Source organism: Drosophila rhopaloa, unplaced genomic scaffold, assembly GCF_018152115.1.
Source record: "Drosophila rhopaloa isolate 14029-0021.01 unplaced genomic scaffold, ASM1815211v1 contig_163, whole genome shotgun sequence".
Classification (NCBI taxonomy): Eukaryota; Metazoa; Arthropoda; class Insecta; order Diptera; family Drosophilidae; genus Drosophila; species Drosophila rhopaloa.
In genome coordinates, this window is record NW_025335043.1 from 9,938,501 (window position 1) to 9,956,604 (window position 18,104).

The 18,104-nt window shown below is 36.5% G+C and overlaps 4 protein-coding genes across 4 annotated transcripts; 3 read left to right on the top strand and 1 right to left on the bottom strand.

Moving 5' to 3' along the window:
• The first annotated feature begins 294 nt into the window (after positions 1-294).
• LOC108052958 lies at positions 295-991 on the top strand. The gene is made up of 4 exons (XM_017135518.2): positions 295-322; positions 396-544; positions 603-776; positions 833-991. The coding sequence occupies exons 1-4, from the start codon at positions 295-297 to the stop codon at positions 989-991; spliced, it is 510 nt and encodes a 169-aa protein (XP_016991007.2).
• Positions 992-1,431: 440 nt separating this feature from the next.
• On the top strand, positions 1,432-2,133 carry LOC108052946. The gene is made up of 4 exons (XM_017135506.2): positions 1,432-1,476; positions 1,532-1,690; positions 1,746-1,910; positions 1,966-2,133. The coding sequence occupies exons 1-4, from the start codon at positions 1,432-1,434 to the stop codon at positions 2,131-2,133; spliced, it is 537 nt and encodes a 178-aa protein (XP_016990995.1).
• Positions 2,134-2,513: 380 nt separating this feature from the next.
• LOC108052948 lies at positions 2,514-3,215 on the top strand. Its single transcript, XM_017135507.2, has 4 exons — positions 2,514-2,558; positions 2,612-2,770; positions 2,829-2,993; positions 3,048-3,215. The coding sequence occupies exons 1-4, from the start codon at positions 2,514-2,516 to the stop codon at positions 3,213-3,215; spliced, it is 537 nt and encodes a 178-aa protein (XP_016990996.1).
• Positions 3,216-16,075: 12,860 nt separating this feature from the next.
• LOC108052949 (histone-lysine N-methyltransferase Suv4-20) lies at positions 16,076-17,089 on the bottom strand. Its single transcript, XM_017135508.2, has one exon. It carries the CDS (start codon positions 17,087-17,089, stop codon positions 16,076-16,078), a length of 1,014 nt encoding a protein of 337 aa, XP_016990997.2.
• Between the last annotated feature and the right edge of the window lie 1,015 nt (positions 17,090-18,104).

Genomic DNA, 18,104 nt, shown 5'->3' on the forward strand with positions numbered 1-18,104 from the left:
GATTTACATTATTGTTAATGAGCGCAAATTCTGACCTGTCCTCCGTGGAATTTAAACTGTAATTATTAGTAATCACAAACTTTCGTGGACCAATAAAACCTACTCAAAACATTGTATAATTTCTCAATTTAAATCGAAATACGAACACATATTTTTTGTGCTGCCATTATCTATTGTTATTAAAAGCTAATGGATGCGATATCATTAAACTGCTTAGGTACCATTAAATCTAGATGGATAACGAAGATTAAAGTGGAAACATATGAAAAGTTTCAGTTCAGTAAAGAACCAAAAATGTGGAAGATCTGGGTGTTTTTGAGCTGCTTTGCAACCGTAAGCAGCCTTTTATAAAATCATTATATTTCTAAGAATTATTTCTTTGAAGTGCTCTGTAGGTCATGTCAGCTTCACCAATTTGAAGTGCGAAATGATCGACAGCAATTTTGGAAGTTTTGAAATATGTCGAATAAAGGCAGTGAATCGAACGCATAAATACATTGATCTACATTTGAAACTAAATAAACTTCCCATCAATACTCTAATGGTAAGTGTTAATATCTAAGATCTAAGAGGTTGAGTAACTTCTTTTGTGAACATTATAGGTAAAATTAGAAGCTATGAGATTCGACAATGGATATAGGCCGTTTTTTACGGCTATGAAGTTTAATTTTTGCCAGTATATGAAGAATCCACAACATCGATCAATGATATTTTTAAAAGAAATACACTCAACGTTCGTCAATGCTTCAAACTTTAATCATACTTGCCCTTACAATGTGAGTATATTAAAAAATGATATTTTTGTATCCTAATAAAGCCGTTGACAATTTAGCATGATATTTTGGTTGACAAATTTTGGACTGGCAATCTGGAACAGGCGTTCCTACAATATCTTCCGGTGCCCAATGGAGAGTATGCCCTCTACTCAACGTATTATATTCCAAACAAGCCTCGCTTGTTGATCAATGCTTACTTTAAAATAAAAAACTGAAGATTTTATTTAAGGATACCAAAGGCATTTCGGAAATGCTTTAATTAAATTTTGTTAAATTTATTTCATTTTAAAGCTAACTATACAAATTTTGTTGCATAATGTTTTGGTTCTTATTTCTATTTTAAAATGTATTATTTGTCCACACGAAAAATTTAAATTTATAACTAACCCTGGTAATTATTAAACTATAATTCGCTTAACTCCAAAAATTCGTTTTTGCGTACATGACTTTTAAAAGGGATATAAAATAGCACACCTTTAATTCCATGTAATTTATTTAACATTTGTTTGATGGAAACAGTTAATGTTTTTCTAAGTGAACTAAACTTGCATAATTAACTTCACAATTGTTAATGTAACTGGTCATTATTGAAAAACTCATTTGGTTCAAAAATTCAATCAAATATTGTTAACTTTCATTCCAACTGGTAAAGATCATGCGACTGTTTCTCTATACATTATTTATTTTGGGATCCCTAAAGGTAAAACTCAGAGTGCATTAAAGTGGAGGTTAATAAATTTAGTTCTTCCATCTAGACGATCCTCAGCCATGTGACGTTCACGAATCTTAAGTGCGGATCAAGGGACAGAAATTTCATGGAATTTGAGAAATGCGACATCAAAGCGGTGAACCGTACACATAAATACATCGATATTTATATGAATCTTTTTCAAAAGCCAGTGGATAATATCACAGTAAGTTCAAATAAAAAAGAAAAGTTGTGAGCCTAAAGTTTCTTACGTTTTGCAGGTTAACGTAAAGTTAATGCGGCACGATCATGGCTATAAACCATTTTTCGTAGACCTTTCCTTCAACGCTTGTAAGTTCCTCAAAAATCAACGGCAACCGGTTGTGAAAATGTTTTATGACATATACAAGAATAGTTCAAACATTAACCACACATGTCCCTTTGATGTAAGTAACTCTATTAAAACATAATTGATACAAACAATAACCATATATTTTTTAGCACGACATAATTTTGGATCATTTATGGACTGGAAATTTGGAATCGGATTTTTCGAAATATGTTCCGATGATGGATGGCGATTATGCTCTTTTTTCCGAATGGTCTGTAAATAATATTGATCGGGCTTTTTTGAATATATACATAAGAATATCGGACAGACAAAAATAATTATCATCAACTAATTTAAATACAGTTGTGTTCAATTTGAATAGTACACATACAGTTTTGTCATATCTGTTTTAAAATGTATAATAAATTTAAAACTAAAACACAACTTTTTATACTTAAAAATTTAGAATTGCTTTTTAAAATGAACCTGAAATTAGTAAAGCTTAAATTTGAACTACATTTAACAAGTCGTAATCGATTGTTTAATGGTTTGTCAGTGAACTGATTTGATTTTAATATATCGCTAGCAGTATAAGCATTCCCCGTAATTATCTGAAAAATGGTTAATCGGCTTGGTCATTATGAGAAACCATTGTTCAAACTTTTCAACCAAAAAATAAACATTGTATAACATTCGAACTTAACTGGTGAAGATCACAATGCGAATGTTTCTTTATATATTAACTATTTTGGGGCTTCTGACGGTAAAACTCTGAGGTGATACAAGTGTAGAAAAATAAACATATTTTCCATCTAGACGACTCTAAGCCATGTGACGTTTACCAATTTAAAGTGCAGCTCAAAAGACGTTAAGTTCGTTAATTTCACAAAATGTTACATCAAGGCGGTAAACCGTACTCATAAGTACGTCGATATTTATTCAAATTTGTTTCAAACACCAGTGGATAATGTCACAGTGAGTTTGAAAATATTTTTTAAATGTCATGGACCTGATTTTGTTGGTTTTTTTGCAGCTTACACTGAAGTTCATGCGTCACGATCACGGGTATAAGCCATTTTTCATAGACGTTACCTTCAATGCCTGCAAGTTCCTTAAAAATCAAAAGCATCCGCTTATAAAATTACTGTATGATACATACAAGGATAGTTCCAACATCAACCACACATGTCCCTACAATGTAAGTAAATCTATAAAAATTAATTAACACATTCTAACAACTAACAATTACAAGCACGATATAATTGTGGATCATCTTTGGACTGGAAATATCGATTCGAATTTTGGGAAATACATGCCCATGTTAAATGGCGACTATGCAATTTTTACCGAATGGTCCGCATACAATATTGTTCGGGCGGTTGTAAATGTGTACATAAGAATATCGGATAGACAGAACTAAAATATACTGAGAGGATTGGCAAATTTTCTGCAACAAAATTATGTATAAGCTAATATTTTTTGACTGAAAATAAATCTATTAAAGTAATATTTATTGTCAAGATTTACTTTATGGTTATTTACTTTTACATTTTTAATGCTTAAAGTGTACAAAATTTACATACAATAGAGAATCTAAGCTTAGGCAACGTTTCAAAAATAATACTTATACTTTTATATAATACCGAGCAATTACTATAATCTTTTAAGGAATTAATGATTTTAAAAATACAAAACAAAATGTTTACGGTTGTTGATCAAATTAATGACCTATTATTAAAAAAACGAAATCAGCTTCGATTGCTGCTTGAATTATTGATATTGTATATTTTAATTGTAACCCAGATCTGTTTCGGCCATGTGACATATATCAACCTGAACTGCAGTTACTATAGCTTGATATATCGGTATAAATATATAAGCTAACTATATAAATTACTAAGATTTGGGAAAGTATAGACCTGTTTTATTCCGTTTATAAATTTCTACGTATTGCAGATATTTTGTTGAAGTTTTTTTAATACCCTAACTGCAAATTAAATATATGCATTAATGCTTGAAATCTTGCTTTTAAATACCATTCGTATTTTCTTTGTGGCTTGGTCTCAGTTAAATTTAATTCAATTCAATATCGTACATACATATTTTTTTGGTAGTAAGGTATTTTCCAGGAACGTCTGAAAGCATCATACAAAATAATTCATCAAAAAAACCTCCGTAAGAGAGGAGGTGGGTCTGTCCATTAATAATAAATTAAACATATTCCCTGGCATGCCTTTGCCAGTCCCAGTGACACCAACTCCCCTTCCAGTTGGTTCATGGGGTTCAGAAATGTTTTTTGTGAGCCTCGTTGTTGGTGTTTTTGTTCCTCTAATGACCTAGAATACAAATTCAGGCTACCTTCGTTCCCCACTCGCCGATTAGTGAAATCCCCGGGCTATCAAGGCTGCCAAGTCATCCACAGCCAGTCACTGAAACGGAAGCTAATCGCTTGACTAAGTTCCTTAGTTCCCACTCCTCAGGCTGACCCAATCTTTAGCGGATTGCGTAATATATATAGCTGATGTCAATATATTAGCACCACTTCAGTAATTTCGCAATTCTTAATGTTACAGTGACAATATTTGTATCATAATTAAGGAAACAACAAATTGGTTTTTGGTAATATAATTAGATTAAATATATATATATTTCACCACACTACTAGACTTAAATATTGTAATCAACATACCCCCAATAAATATAATTACAACTGGCGAACTAGCCTACTAGGCTACTACCATTATTTGTTAGCTCTTAGCTATAATTATAAGTTAGCATTCTTTAAATAAATAATATACTTTACATTGTTTTAAAATATTTCTGATTTTATGTTATCCTATTATATTATTTAAATTAGTTAATCTATAACAAAGATGTACACAAGTTAACTTGCCTTGGGAACAACAAAATAATCTTTATAAAACGATTACATTTTTAGCTGTTTAAGAAAAAGACATTCACAATTCTTAGTGCTAAGCGTCTGGCCACAATTGTATACATTGCAGATGCCGACGGTCAAGGTGGAAGCTTTGTGGCTTCGACTGTTTGTCTGTCGGATTATAAATGATTTGCCATTAATTCTACACAAATGCCAGGGGCAGGCAGACAGAAGGCAGACCTGGAGAACATTAACATTCGGCATTGGGCTGGCAGGTAGTCGGGCAGTCAGACAGAAGTGAATAATCAATATCATTTGATTACATTGATAACGCTTTTTTGTGGCTTTGTTCACTTTATCGCACCGCGATTCCGATATCCAAATGCTTTCGTCACTGGCGGCATTGCCAAATGTCTAGACGATAGCTCCATAAATGTATTATTGCCTCATTTTGCTTTTGCTTTCTATACGCTACACTTAGTCGAACGCAAATAATGCGGGTATAATGCCTTCAGAATGCGAAATGGTATAAAATGTTTACATAACTGCGATATAAATAAACTAAGTTCGCAGAAATTAGATAGGCATTTTATATTCTAGCCGACGAATTTATAATTTTTAATCTAACCAGCATTAAAGAGTTAAGTTCATAGAATTATCAGAATTTTTAAAACCCTTTAAGTATAGTTAAGAACAATGATAATACTATATTTAAATGGCACTTAAATTAAAAGATCAAGTAGATAATGGTATTATTTATTTTAATCTTTAATTTGAGTTAGGTTAACAACGTATGAATATAACAAAATAAAATAGCATTAATTCAAATAATTTTGCAATTAAATTATTAGTAGACACATATTGTTTACTTTCAAGATTTGATGTGTTCCTTTATATATTTACATATTTATAATATTAAAATATATAATAATATATTTTGTTAATTAAGTAAGAGTATCTTAGCTTTGCTTTGCACAAACCCCAGATTCTTAGCAATGTTTTTGGCGCAAGATTTTTTTTTTTCGTCTGATTTGAATATTATTGAACGTCTGGCTGACGTTGCGACGTCAGAGCTCTGACGTGAATCGATACGAATATACCCCGTTCCCGATTCCCAATTCCCAAGACCAAAGGCGGGCCAAAACAATGCAGCCGAAGTCGAAGGAAGCCGCAGATGATCAGAGGCCTCGAATGCCGCTGGCGACAGTTGCAGTGGATGGGAAAAAAAGGGTGTGCAGGCCGCCAGGATGTGTGTGTGTCTCCTTTTTCCCCAGCGATAATGAAGACAAACAATTTTTTTGTGTTGCATATTAAACCGATGAAATGAAGCGCAAACTGATTGTGCTCGTTTTCTGGTGGTGGGGTTATGGTCAAAACGATTTGCTGGACATGGCATTAAGGGGAGTTCCCCGGCCCCTGTCCCCCCTCCTCCGGCATCAGCAGGATCCTCGCCGAGTCCATTCCCACCTTTCACATGTAAGTGCAGCCCAAGGCGGCAACTACAAAAGACGCCGACCGACGACAGACGACGACGACAACGTTTTGAGTATCTGCCGGTTCGCCACAGCCACTGATAACAACTGGAGCGGCAAATCAAGGGGGAGATTACTCAGCGAATACGACGATTTTTATACACTAGCAATTCCAATAAAAATAATTTAAAGTCATTAATTAATTATAAACTAACATTGAATTATTATTATATTTTGTGTTTATATATTCCTAAGACAGCACAAAAACGTTGCCAAAACGATAAAATCAAATTTCCATTTTAGAGAATAAGTTAAAAGTAAAATAAAAATAACTTTCTTTTAATACAGTTGCGGAGTTTTACTTTACCTTCCTTTTATTTTGGTTTTTTAAAATTTAAATTATATTTCTATGATTGAAAAGAATAAATTACAAAAGTAATTTTATTGATTTTATCAATAAAGAATAATAAGAGATCTGTCATATAAATCAAACTTTTACGATTTTCTAACTTTTGTTTCTGACATAAGAACTTTATCCATAAGTTCATTGTTTCTGTAAAAATTATATCATATTAGCAAATTTCTAACGGTAACTTAAACGTCCCACTTTATGGTGTTTATTTATTAAAGGCCTCTTGAGTTTTATGTGTGATGACCTTGAAAAACTATTATGGAACTGTAATATGGTTTAAGATGTCTTAGATATTTATTATAAGATGAGACTGGAGTAGCTGAATACAAAATAAATAAAGAAAGCACTTGTTATAAACTTAAATTCTTCATATTTAAGAGGGCCCTTACTAGCACTCTTCTAAACCTAACCCTTTTTCAGTGAGCCTCTCCAACAGACTTGCATACCCCTTTAAAGGGCATAATGAAAACCTCACAAATGAGGTGGTGAAGGGTGACAGGGGGGAAGGGGGTCAGGTAACTGCAGCGGTGGCGGCGTCATCAAGAGATTGGCCCAGGGAACTGACACACGCACCGAATGTCGCCTTTCGGCTTTTGAAGTTGCTTATTTTGTTGCAGTTGTTGATTTTTTTTTTTTTCGGCCTGAGAAGTTTCGGATTGCAAAAGAGCCAGGCAAATGAGATGGTCCAACCACCCCTTTACCCCCTCCACCCCCTCCATCCAACTGCCACCCGTCTCAGGTGTGTGTTAATTGCATTAAAATGTTTGTAATTGCAATGCAGTCAGCCTGCCTTTCTCTTATCTGCGGGAATCTGGGATAGAAGTCGGGGCATACATATATGCCCAGGGTTGTGGGCGAGGGGCGAGGGGCAAGACTGCAGACATGCCAAGCTGTCGTCGGGCCAAAAATGCCATAGATGCCGCCAAAGTCGTGTAACTATAATTGCCATAATAACATAATATCTCGAGGCAGCAGCTGCCACAACAAAAGCCCCGACCGAAAGGTGTCGAGAGACATATTCGCCTAGACGTATTCTCCTCTCTACCCAAAAAAAGGCATCAGAATGCCGGAATGACGAGCGGACAGCACCAGACAATTGTCCCTGTCTCGGTCCCAAGCCACGATTCCCAATCCCCAGGCTTTATTCTTTGGACCCGAGGCTGTGGAGGTGACATTTTTCTCATGCCCAACGAAGCGAATAGCTAAATGCAGTTGATGGAGCGCCTTCAGCAGCAGGAGTTGCAAAGTGGACCTGCCACAGTGGTGTGGAAAAATAGTTAACCAAGTTGGCTTATATTGCACATCTCTTATTAGGATAGTCCACTATCCCTTTATTTTTATACTTAAAGAGCAGTTTCTTGATTTATATTTAAGAATTTTAATTCAAATCTTGATGAAGACCAATCAAAATAATGTATATTTTTGACATAATTATTGTATATAATTTTCAATATACTCGATTAATATTCGCATTTTTAATACTCTCTAACATCCTTATATTTGATTTGAAAAATAAAGTTTTCAACAAAATACGTAAGAAATATTGGAAAAGCTCTGATATATATATTGCTAGTCAAAAATGTCTTGAAATTCTCTACACACTTTTCTGTAAGGAATTTTAGTTATTTTTCGAAAAGGCCTTTCAGTAAATTAATTTTATTAGTGTTTATTTTTAGACCTTTTAAATTAACTTTTATTGGATAGTTAAAAGTAGAAAAATTATTTTCTTTTGACGACGAAAATAAATATTTTAAGAACTAATGCTTATACGCTAGGTTTTTAAATCAGTGACATTGTTTCTATATTCTCAATGTAATATTATGTAAATGGCCTTGTTTTGAATCATGGTAGAGAGCTAAGTTTTGGCTTGGTTGATCTGACATTTCCGCATGTTTGGCTCACTGCCTGACTTGTTTCACTGTCTGCCCCCTTTACCGACCCCCCTTAAAAACTACCCCCCTTCGGCTGTCTTTTGTGTCCATTTCGGTTGCCGCATTTAGCTGGAGTCTGTCATGCCTGGCTCACGTTCACTATCTCATTGCAGTCGTCGCCGTTTTGTCGTCTCACTCGGGCTCCTTGAAGAGCCCCCCTTGACACACCCCTCCCCCATCAACTCAAGCCCCTCTCCTCCCCCCCCGCCAGTCCGTCTGCCTTGTTTGTCAAACAGCAACAGAAAAACAGTTAAATGCCAGTTTACCAGTTAAAATCGGAATCAAAGCGAAAACAATGACACAGTAGCTTTAGCAGAGCATTTAGTAAGGGGAGTCAACCGAAGAGAGGCCGTAAAAGGAGGGAGATAGCTAGACGGCAGTAGAAAGAGACGGGGCAGTGTGAGCGAGAGCGAGAGGGCTGATACTAGCCAGGTCGAAAGCAAGTGAAGTAAGCAGCAGCAGCAAAGGCAGAAAAAAAAATCGTCTAGACACAGACTAGACTCCATAAAAATAATTATTATCGGTTGCAATTTCTGTTGCTCAGACTGCTGCTGCTGCTGTTGCCCCCAAACCCCCCCTCCTCCTCCTCATCATACCAAAACTCTTTCTCCACCGTTCGACGCCTCCAAATGTCCATCCAGTCCCACTGACTGAAATCGTTCGTCTCGTTCGTTCGTTGGCCGCTGTCCGTTTCATCTGCTTCACATTACACCAGTTTCAGTTTCAGAGTGTTACACTCAAGAAAAATGTTTAACTTAATTTTTAAACAATAAAGAACAATCATTACTACGTTAAACAAAAAGTAGGGAACTCCAGAAATACATAGCAAGCAATATAACAATTTAATATAATAACCATAAAATTTGTAAAAGTTATTTCTACTTGTTAATCCTATTTAGTTCTAATTAAATTTAAACCAGAATGAATTAGAAAAAAAATCAAATATTTACCTTCAGAAAAATAAATTTATAAGCATGATTCTTTTCCCAAACCAAAGCGTCAGGAAAAACATACATAGAACTATTTTATTGTTCTCAAAATATTTAACAAAACAAATAAAATTTAACTTATAAAAGTCAATTGACTTACTAAATATTGTCCACCATTGTGACATGATTTATTCCTGCTTACAAAAAAACTTTCATAAAAAAATATAATGTTTTCTATTTTTTGGAGTGCTTGTGCATTTTTCCGACTTTCCTAAAATCTCTCCCGTTTTGTTCACCCATTCAAAAGTTTATTCTTTGTGTACGTTTTGTTGTTTGTTTGTTAGCGAATGGCCACAGACTCGACCACTTGGCAGTCCCCTAGCTCCTTCTGTAGGGTCTCAGGTCTCCAGGCTCCAGCATCACCAGTATCAGCATCACCATCATCATCAGCATCAGCATCATGATGCCATTGCAATGGGAAACGAAATGAAACGAAGACGGAAACGCGATGCAAACGCAGACGTCCGCTGCAGACGGAATTGAATATTTAACACCAAATCCCCAGAATGTGGCAAATTGCCTTTGATATCCAATTGCTCACTGGGAAAAGGGAATAGATATCCCCGGGGATTGAGGGGGTAAATGCAGTCAATGAATCTGCCAGGACCCTTATTAAGTCACTTCAAGTCCTGTGAGAATGCCGCGGATTAGTTGGTGTGCATTAAGGATGGTGGTTTTGTACAGCGATTTTTCATTTCTGCTTTATATAGATCTTTTCCACCTCATATTTAAGAAAACTTTATTTATGTAAGTAAATAAAAAAAATAAATATATTTCTTTCTTAAGCCAATATTATTTCTAAAAAACTAAAATAAAGAAATGTTTTTATGTATCTAAATAATGAATAATATTTTGTGTTCCTATCAAATATGATTATTAATTTGTATTTCTTTCTATTTTTTGTGTTCCCATGAAATATGATTATTAATTTGTATTTCTAATAAAAACGTTTAATTTTTTGTTTATCTTAATACCACATACAACCCAACCCCACTTAAATTAATTAGCGTTCAGTGTCTAACTGTTTCAAATCTGATTTGTTATTCATCGTGTCTCCTTCACTTATTCGTCCGTTTTATTAACCTCTGTCTGTAACCCCAAGCTCAAATATGCCCTATTACTACTTGGTTCACACACCGTCCACTTACAGTGGCCTCACTTTGATAACCAATTTATTTTGCTGATTGCCGGCAAAATCAATGCCCGAGAGCCATACACAAATTGCAGGTGGTCAAGCCACAAGGCACCACCTTCTGGGAACCCCAACGATTTGGATGATGTGCCAGACATCGGAGCAAAGAGTGGGTATTTTTGAATACAATTCGAGACCATAATTACATTTATTGCAATACAAAAGCGCACTGCTCGCCGGAGGAGCGGGTGTTCCAAGTGGGTGGAGGTGTCTAGGGGAAGTTTGCCAAACGGAACATGCATTGACAGAAGGACAAAGGGGAGTGGGAGTGAACAGGGGGTGGGGGTGCAGGGAATGGGGCGACATGTCGTCACGCATCGCTGGGCAGACATGCAGTGGACATCGGTCTCTATTTCTATTCCCTGGATATGGAGCAAGGCAAATGCACACGTTGTCACACAGAAAACACTGAGATAAATGGGATATTGAAAATGTATATGTATGTATTATAGAAAACCAGCTATTCGATGTAACTTAGTACGCTTACAATTACGAACAACTAGGAAAAATAAAGACAAGTAGGATCATATTTTTCTAATTCATGAATTAGTATTAATTTGTTTGTAACATACTTGTATATAGATTATTACTTAAAAATATATAAATAAGATGTGATAATTTATTACTTTTAATAACGTTTATATCCTGAAAAGAAGGAAAAGAAAGAAACACCCAAATGAATTTTTATGTCGACTATAGTTCATAAGAATTTGGTAAAAAGAAATCCCATATTTTATATAAAAATTAAAAGATAATTTTCCCTTAGTGTACATCGACAATAATTGCCACAATTTGCTTGTTGCGTGAATGGACAGACGGAAAGTGGCGGCGATTACAAAAGGGGAGTTTTTCTTTCGGCGGCGAAAGGGTGAAAAAAGGACAACTTCCGTTTGCTGGACACGCGGACATGCCCGCTTGCACGTAGATGCACATATATGTACCTGGAATGCAGGGGTCTTTTTTTCAGTCTTATGTCCGCCTTGTGTCATATTTGAGGTGAGCATAAAGCCACTCAACGCCGCCATAAATCAACTGCCCTATGATCTAAGGCTGTCAGCGCGGAGAGACACCAGACAGCGCGACTGAGCGACAGATAGCGACCAAGAATAACCCAAGTCACTAAATTAAATTTATAATAAGCCGACTTAGGAGATACCACACTTAAGTGCTTAAAGCTTGTGTTTTTCATATACAAATGACAACATTTTGTTAAATCTAGTTTTAAACTGGGAGAAAACTATATATTTGGTCAGAATATACATATTTCATATCTTTATTTATTAAATAATTAACGGGTAACATTTATTTTCTTAATTTGGTAAACAACTTTTTGTTTTAGAAAGACACATTTGTTACCTAACAGGAATAGCTACTTGAAATTCGTTTTCCCATTCATTAATCTTGAGTCTTTAACTAATTTATTTAATTTTTAAATTTTAACATTAATTTGTTGAAGGACAAAAGTACGATTTTTTACTTAGTAAGGCATGGTCTTAAACGCTATAATTCAAACTACGGCTAATACCCAAATATTGTTTAAAATAATTCCAATGGTTATGTAAATTATTACCCCTGTCTTATAGTCAATACACCCTTTCAAAGAACATTGCAACAGTCAACGACAGCGACAACTTTGTCCCATAACTTTCCAGACGACAAACAGACAACATCGCCGTTGTCGTTGATGTGAATTGTCGATTGCGATGTCTGCTCTTGGGGACTGGGTCTTGGTCTGGGTCTGCTCTCACCTATGGGCTTAGCTTGGGCTATAGCTTCGGCTTCGGCATCGGTTTTGGTTCAGGTTCTGGTTCTGGTTGCCATTCTCGTTTGAGTTTCTCACACACGGAGGCTTTCCAGGTCGCTGATGCCATTTTGCGGGAATGCACCTGAGCTTTAGGGTTCGCCTTGTTCTCTGCTTTTTTTTGTTTGTTTTTTTTTTTTTTTATGATTCGTTCAGGTCTTCAGCCGACTTCGACTTTGACTTGTGTCTAGACTGCAGACTGCGGACTGCAGACGGGAAAAAGGAAACAACAGGAAACGCCGGCAGACAACAGACGGGCAGACCTCTTTGACAGCTCAAACAACTGAAACGAGCCGACAGCAGCAGCGACTTGCAACCAGCAACTAGCAACCTCAATTGCAGTGCTGCAACATTGCAGCAGCAGTAGCAGCGCAGCAACAATGGGTTTCCACATCCAACATATTGGGCAAACACTGCCAAACTGCGCGAACAATTCTCGGCTGTCAATATTGTCTGTCAACTTTGTCGCTTGTGCCATCTTTCCTTCCTTTATTCTTGGGTCTTTTGTTTCTTGTCAGTTCGGTTCTTTGTTCAGTTTCATTACTTTTTCTAAAATATGTCAAATGTCTGGAGGCGAAATTAGTTTTGGGCTGCTTTTTGGGTTTAAGTTTTCTTGAAAAAAATTTGCCAAATTGGAGGGAGGCTTGATCATCATAGAAACACAATAAGCTACATTGGTAAGTCCGTTTTCAATAGGTCAAGTTATGGTCCCAGATGTCCAGTTTCAAGTGTGAAATATCCATGTTATAAAAATTACCAAAACTCTTGAAAAAATTAAAATGCGGAATTTTAATGAATTTCTGTCATGTTTATCCCCAAATCTTAAAAATAAAAATTGTTTAATATTTTTGATGAGTTAAGCTTATGTTACAATATACGCTTATAATTTTTTTAAACCAGTTTAAATATATTCATATATTACTTCCCTTTCAGGTTAATAAATAATTTATAATAAAAATTAAGTATATTGGTGTTTTAATTAACCTCAAGAAGAAAATGATCTCCAAGATTGATCATCATATTGCTTTCTATCAATTTATGGCATGTATTTCCAACATTACTCTATTAAAAACCCGCCAAAGGCGAAGCATTCCCCCCTTTTTATGACAACCTACTTTGCGCAGGCAACTGTAATTCGCTTTAGTGAATTAACCAGCTTAATTAGTTTAACTCGAGTAGAGAGTGGAACGTGGAAATGGAGAAATTCCCGGCCAGTGATTTGGCAGTTAGTTCAGGACATTGCATTCCTGTCTGTCTGGGGCTTTCCCCCTTCATTTGGTTTTCGACCATGGAGTACGAGGTAGAGTACTCGGAGTATCCGCTGCTGGTGCTGGCAGCCATTTAGTTCGACTTGATGTCGTTGTGTTTAATTATTCAAAACCATGTCATGTCTCTGTATAATTTTATGCATTGGCCAATCCAAGCGCCATGATGAAACTGATGATGATTACGAATAATGATGATGATGATGATTACGATGACGCCTACACAGAGGCGCAAGAGTTAGACGGCAGACAGCTGACACCGAAACTATAGCTACACAACAAAAAAAAATCTTTTAATTTTACCTAAAAGTTGCAAAATACTTTGAAAAATGTTTTATCCAAAATCAGGATTTTATTTCATATATTTTTAAGAATTTTCAACATTTTAATTTTCATAAAATTTGGGTTGTTATTATATACTATTTTATTGTCTATTCAAACGTTTAACATAAAGAGATGGACGTTATTGTTTTTAAGGAAACAATGACATTGACTGTCTTAATTTTTAGCCACCTACTAAATTGCAAAATCGGATTTCCTATTTAACCAAACTTGCAGTCTAAACACAGCCCCAAAAAGTATGCAACGCTTCTTAAACAGGGAGTGCAGCTTATTAAACAAAGGAGATACTTCAATATACAATTTTAAATAATTTTCAACTTAGAAAAACTTGTAAGAAATTATGATTTTTTCGAATATATCAATTTTATTTTCGAGTGTAGAACTACAACTATCTTTCGACAACGCCACATGTGGCAAAGGCAGCAACCGCAAAGCAGACAGAGACGGGGAGTTGTCCAAAGAGTGAGAGGGCGGGAGTGAGAGGGAAAGAGAAAGAGAGAGATAGAGAGAGAGCTGGCTGCACAGGCAAAGTGGCATACCAGACAGTCTGACGCTGTTGGAGCCCACGAATGGGCCAGTTCCCCCGCCAACCCGCTCGTCCCGCTTCTCCCACCGTTCTGCCCCGCCCCTTTCCTCCTCCCTCCCCGATGGCCAGATCTTACCGTCTGGACAAGTACAACGACAATAATAACAACAACCATCGACAACAACGACGACCACGACCACTGTCTGTGGCAGACCGAGACTATCGAAAACTCGAAATTTATTCGTTGGAAAAAGTTGATTTCTGTCGCCTTCTTTTTTCTGCCCACTTTTTTTTGAGTGGTACAAATAGAATTGTGGGTATATAGGTAATTAAATAATACTTAGATTTTGTATTAGTTATTTAACTGAAAGGATTTGTAATTTTATTTTAAGATCATCATAATAAAAATCAAAGCAAAAATTTTACAATTTCATCAATTTTATGTCCGAATATAAACATGTCGTAATTATTATTTACTGGTCCACAAGACATCTAAGTCCATTAACAAATCCATAGAAATAAGCTGTTACATATCTTGGTTATAATACAATAATCATTTCTTTGGAAAGAAACCCCAATTGTGTTTAAAATATTTTTAGCCTTTATCAGCTTCATTTTTAACAATATTACTTTAAGTCGATGGGGAACTCAAAGTAATCTTTTTCATTAATCCGTTTGAACATTGTCTTAATTACTGGATAGTCATTATGTCTATCACTTTCGACAGCTGCTGCATTCTTATTTCTTCTTCTCCACAATCTCCACCTCTCTCTTTCTTTCACTCTCCGTCCCTTTCCCTCAGTCAGTCTGTTGTTTTTACCGTCGTTGTTCGCTTTATTTTCCGTTGAATTGCAAAAAAGGAAAAACGAAAAAAAAGAGATGCCCACGAAAATTATGTTAACCAGCCAGCTGTGTTAAAAATCCCACATCATATCCATATATCCCTCGAACCCCCTTTCCCACCGAATTTTTCCCTCCTTCTCGCTGACGACAAATGCCACATCGCATAAGGCATAAAAATGTTCAGATATGATGTCTGGTACTGGAATATTTCAGGGCAATTGTTGCTGCGATTTGCTGTTTATTTTCTGTCCTTTTGTTTATTTTTTCTCAGTCTCTTTTTTTAACAATTGCGACGTGCAAGTGGAATATGTTTTTTTGGCATTGGTATGCCTCGTTTGTTTTTGAACATTTGTTTCATTTGGATGTTGTTTTAGACAGGTGAAGAAACTATGGAGCTCATTTTTCTCATGTAAGTAAAATCAGATTCATAACTTTTTATTAAATATAAAATTGTCTTTTGAAATGGGTTTGTTTTAAAATTATATAAAATAACCTACATATTTAATGCTTGAATTGTCATAAAGCTAATGTTTAAAATATTGCTGTAAGTATTTAAATTATTCTTATTAGTCCACCTTTCAATTTAAAGGTAATTGATAATGGTATTTTGCTTTTGTCATATATATTACCTACTCACCGTATTTCTGCCGGAAGGATTCGTTGCTGCCCACGTTTGATTTTGAATGGAAATCGCCGGGGGAAACCGAATCCTCCTCTACTTCATAAACTTCCGTGTAAAGTATGAACTCCAGTCGCGATCTTCGCGTGGTTGTTGTGGATGTTGATGATGTTGTTGATGTTACTGCTGCGACTGTTGGATGTTGCTGCGGGGTCAAAGGTGATGCAGTGGTTGCTGTTTGGACCGTATCACGTTTGCGTTTAAAAATACGAGGCACGGTACGCAGAGATGTTGCTGTTGCTGTTGTTGTCGCTGTTGCCCCGGGCACATGTGGCAATGTAGTTGATGTTGCTGCTGCAGATTGCTGCAACAATGTAGCACGTTGATTAATTTGATATGGCAAGACCATAGACGCGGGCGATGCGGATGCAGATGCAGACTGCGACGCGTCGCGACAACGACAACGACAACCACGATGACGATAATGATGATGATGATGCTGGGGATGGCGATGGCGATGGCGATGACGATGACTATATGGACACGGCGTGGAGGGGGGGGATCGCGGTGGGGTTGTACGAATATTTGTCTCGGCACTTGGACTTAAGTGGCAATCCGCACTCGATGCTGGTAATTTATTTTGCAAATTTGTGCCAACAACGAATTGCTCCCCTCGCTGCTGCGACTTGCTCAGAATTAAATTTAACTTACGCGTATTATTTGCACTATTTACACTGCACAAAATTGCACTACCACTATTTACAGCACCCTGCACCTGCGCACTTTCGTTGGCACTTTCACTTTCTCCGCCGCTTCCAGTTGCATTCGATATTGAATTGGTTATCGATTCGCTTGTCTGGCATTTCACACACTTGTCACCGCTTCGTCTCAGCTGCTTTCCGGGTACGCGATTTAATTTCTCTATGACCGACGCCCATAGGTGTGCTACGTTACCGCTGGAACCCCGATCCTGATCCTGATCCTGCTGCAAGATGTTGGGACGAGGAACGCCCGGTCCCGGCATTGGCACCGCGAGGGCTGAGGCTGAAACTGAGGCCGGCCGGAGGAGCGTCGTCAGTGTGGTCAGTGCGAACACCAGGCTGATCACAACCACTGTGCCCCACCACAATGTGCAGCGGGCCCCCGCGGCGCCACTGGCTGCATCTGCATGCGTGGGGGCCACAGCGTCGTCCGCCGCCGGCGATCGGATTGTTTACGCCGTGCTTTCGTCCGGAAATCCCCCAATTCGCATGGTCGAATGCGGTGCTAGTAACTGATCAATATGCGGTGATTATTGCTGCAAGAGAGGAAAACAAAATTCTATATTAACAAATTGTTATAAAATTTCTAACGTGAAAAAAATTTTTTTGAATTTATAGTTGGGTTTTAAATACATATTAATGTGCATGTACAATTTGATTAAGATGAATATTATTTTTAATTTAATAATTAAAGGACATTTCATTGAAAATCCGTTAAAAATAAAAAAATTATTATTTATAATATAATTATAATAAGAAATCTTAGATTCATTTGAAGAGGGGGAAGAGTATTACGTTTTTTAAACACTTATTTTGGTTATAATTCCTTAAACCATTATGAACTTTTCAAATCTGATTACAATTTATATCTTAGACACTTATTTAAATTTGAATTAAAATCGATTAAAAAGTTTAAAATTCTATAAAAATACCCCAAAAGCGAATAGATTTTAAAAGTGGTGGATTTAATTACATCATGCTCAAATCAAAGGCTTTCCCATTTTCCTGCAGTGTTTTTATGCTGTGTGGTCGCCCACTTGGCTCTTGTGTTTTGTCAGTTTCTTTTCTTGTTGTCGCGTTTACTAGCTGCATTTGCTTTTGTTTTGTGCGAGTCTGTCCCTAAGTCTGTTGCAAAGTATCCACCGTCCCACAATGATTCCTCCCGAACCCCCGACGAAAATACATAGTGACTCATGGGCGGGAGAGAATCAGAGAAAGGGGGGCGTGAAAGGAGGAGACAGTGTCTGAGCATCGCCCTGTGGGCATAAATAACCCCAA

Coding starts and splice junctions, on each gene's coding strand:
- LOC108052946 (XM_017135506.2), top strand. CDS start 1,432: ATGCGACTGTTTCTCTATACATTATTTATTTTGGGATCCCTAAAG. Junction 1,477..1,531: donor TTATTTTGGGATCCCTAAAG/GTAAAACTCAGA, acceptor TCTTCCATCTAG/ACGATCCTCAGCCATGTGAC. Junction 1,691..1,745: donor AGCCAGTGGATAATATCACA/GTAAGTTCAAAT, acceptor TACGTTTTGCAG/GTTAACGTAAAGTTAATGCG.
- LOC108052949 (XM_017135508.2), bottom strand. CDS start 17,089: ATGCCGGGACCGGGCGTTCCTCGTCCCAACATCTTGCAGCAGGATCAG.
- LOC108052958 (XM_017135518.2), top strand. CDS start 295: ATGTGGAAGATCTGGGTGTTTTTGAGCT. Junction 323..395: donor GATCTGGGTGTTTTTGAGCT/GCTTTGCAACCG, acceptor AGTGCTCTGTAG/GTCATGTCAGCTTCACCAAT. Junction 777..832: donor ATCATACTTGCCCTTACAAT/GTGAGTATATTA, acceptor TTGACAATTTAG/CATGATATTTTGGTTGACAA.
- LOC108052948 (XM_017135507.2), top strand. CDS start 2,514: ATGCGAATGTTTCTTTATATATTAACTATTTTGGGGCTTCTGACG. Junction 2,559..2,611: donor CTATTTTGGGGCTTCTGACG/GTAAAACTCTGA, acceptor TTTTCCATCTAG/ACGACTCTAAGCCATGTGAC. Junction 2,994..3,047: donor ACCACACATGTCCCTACAAT/GTAAGTAAATCT, acceptor AACAATTACAAG/CACGATATAATTGTGGATCA.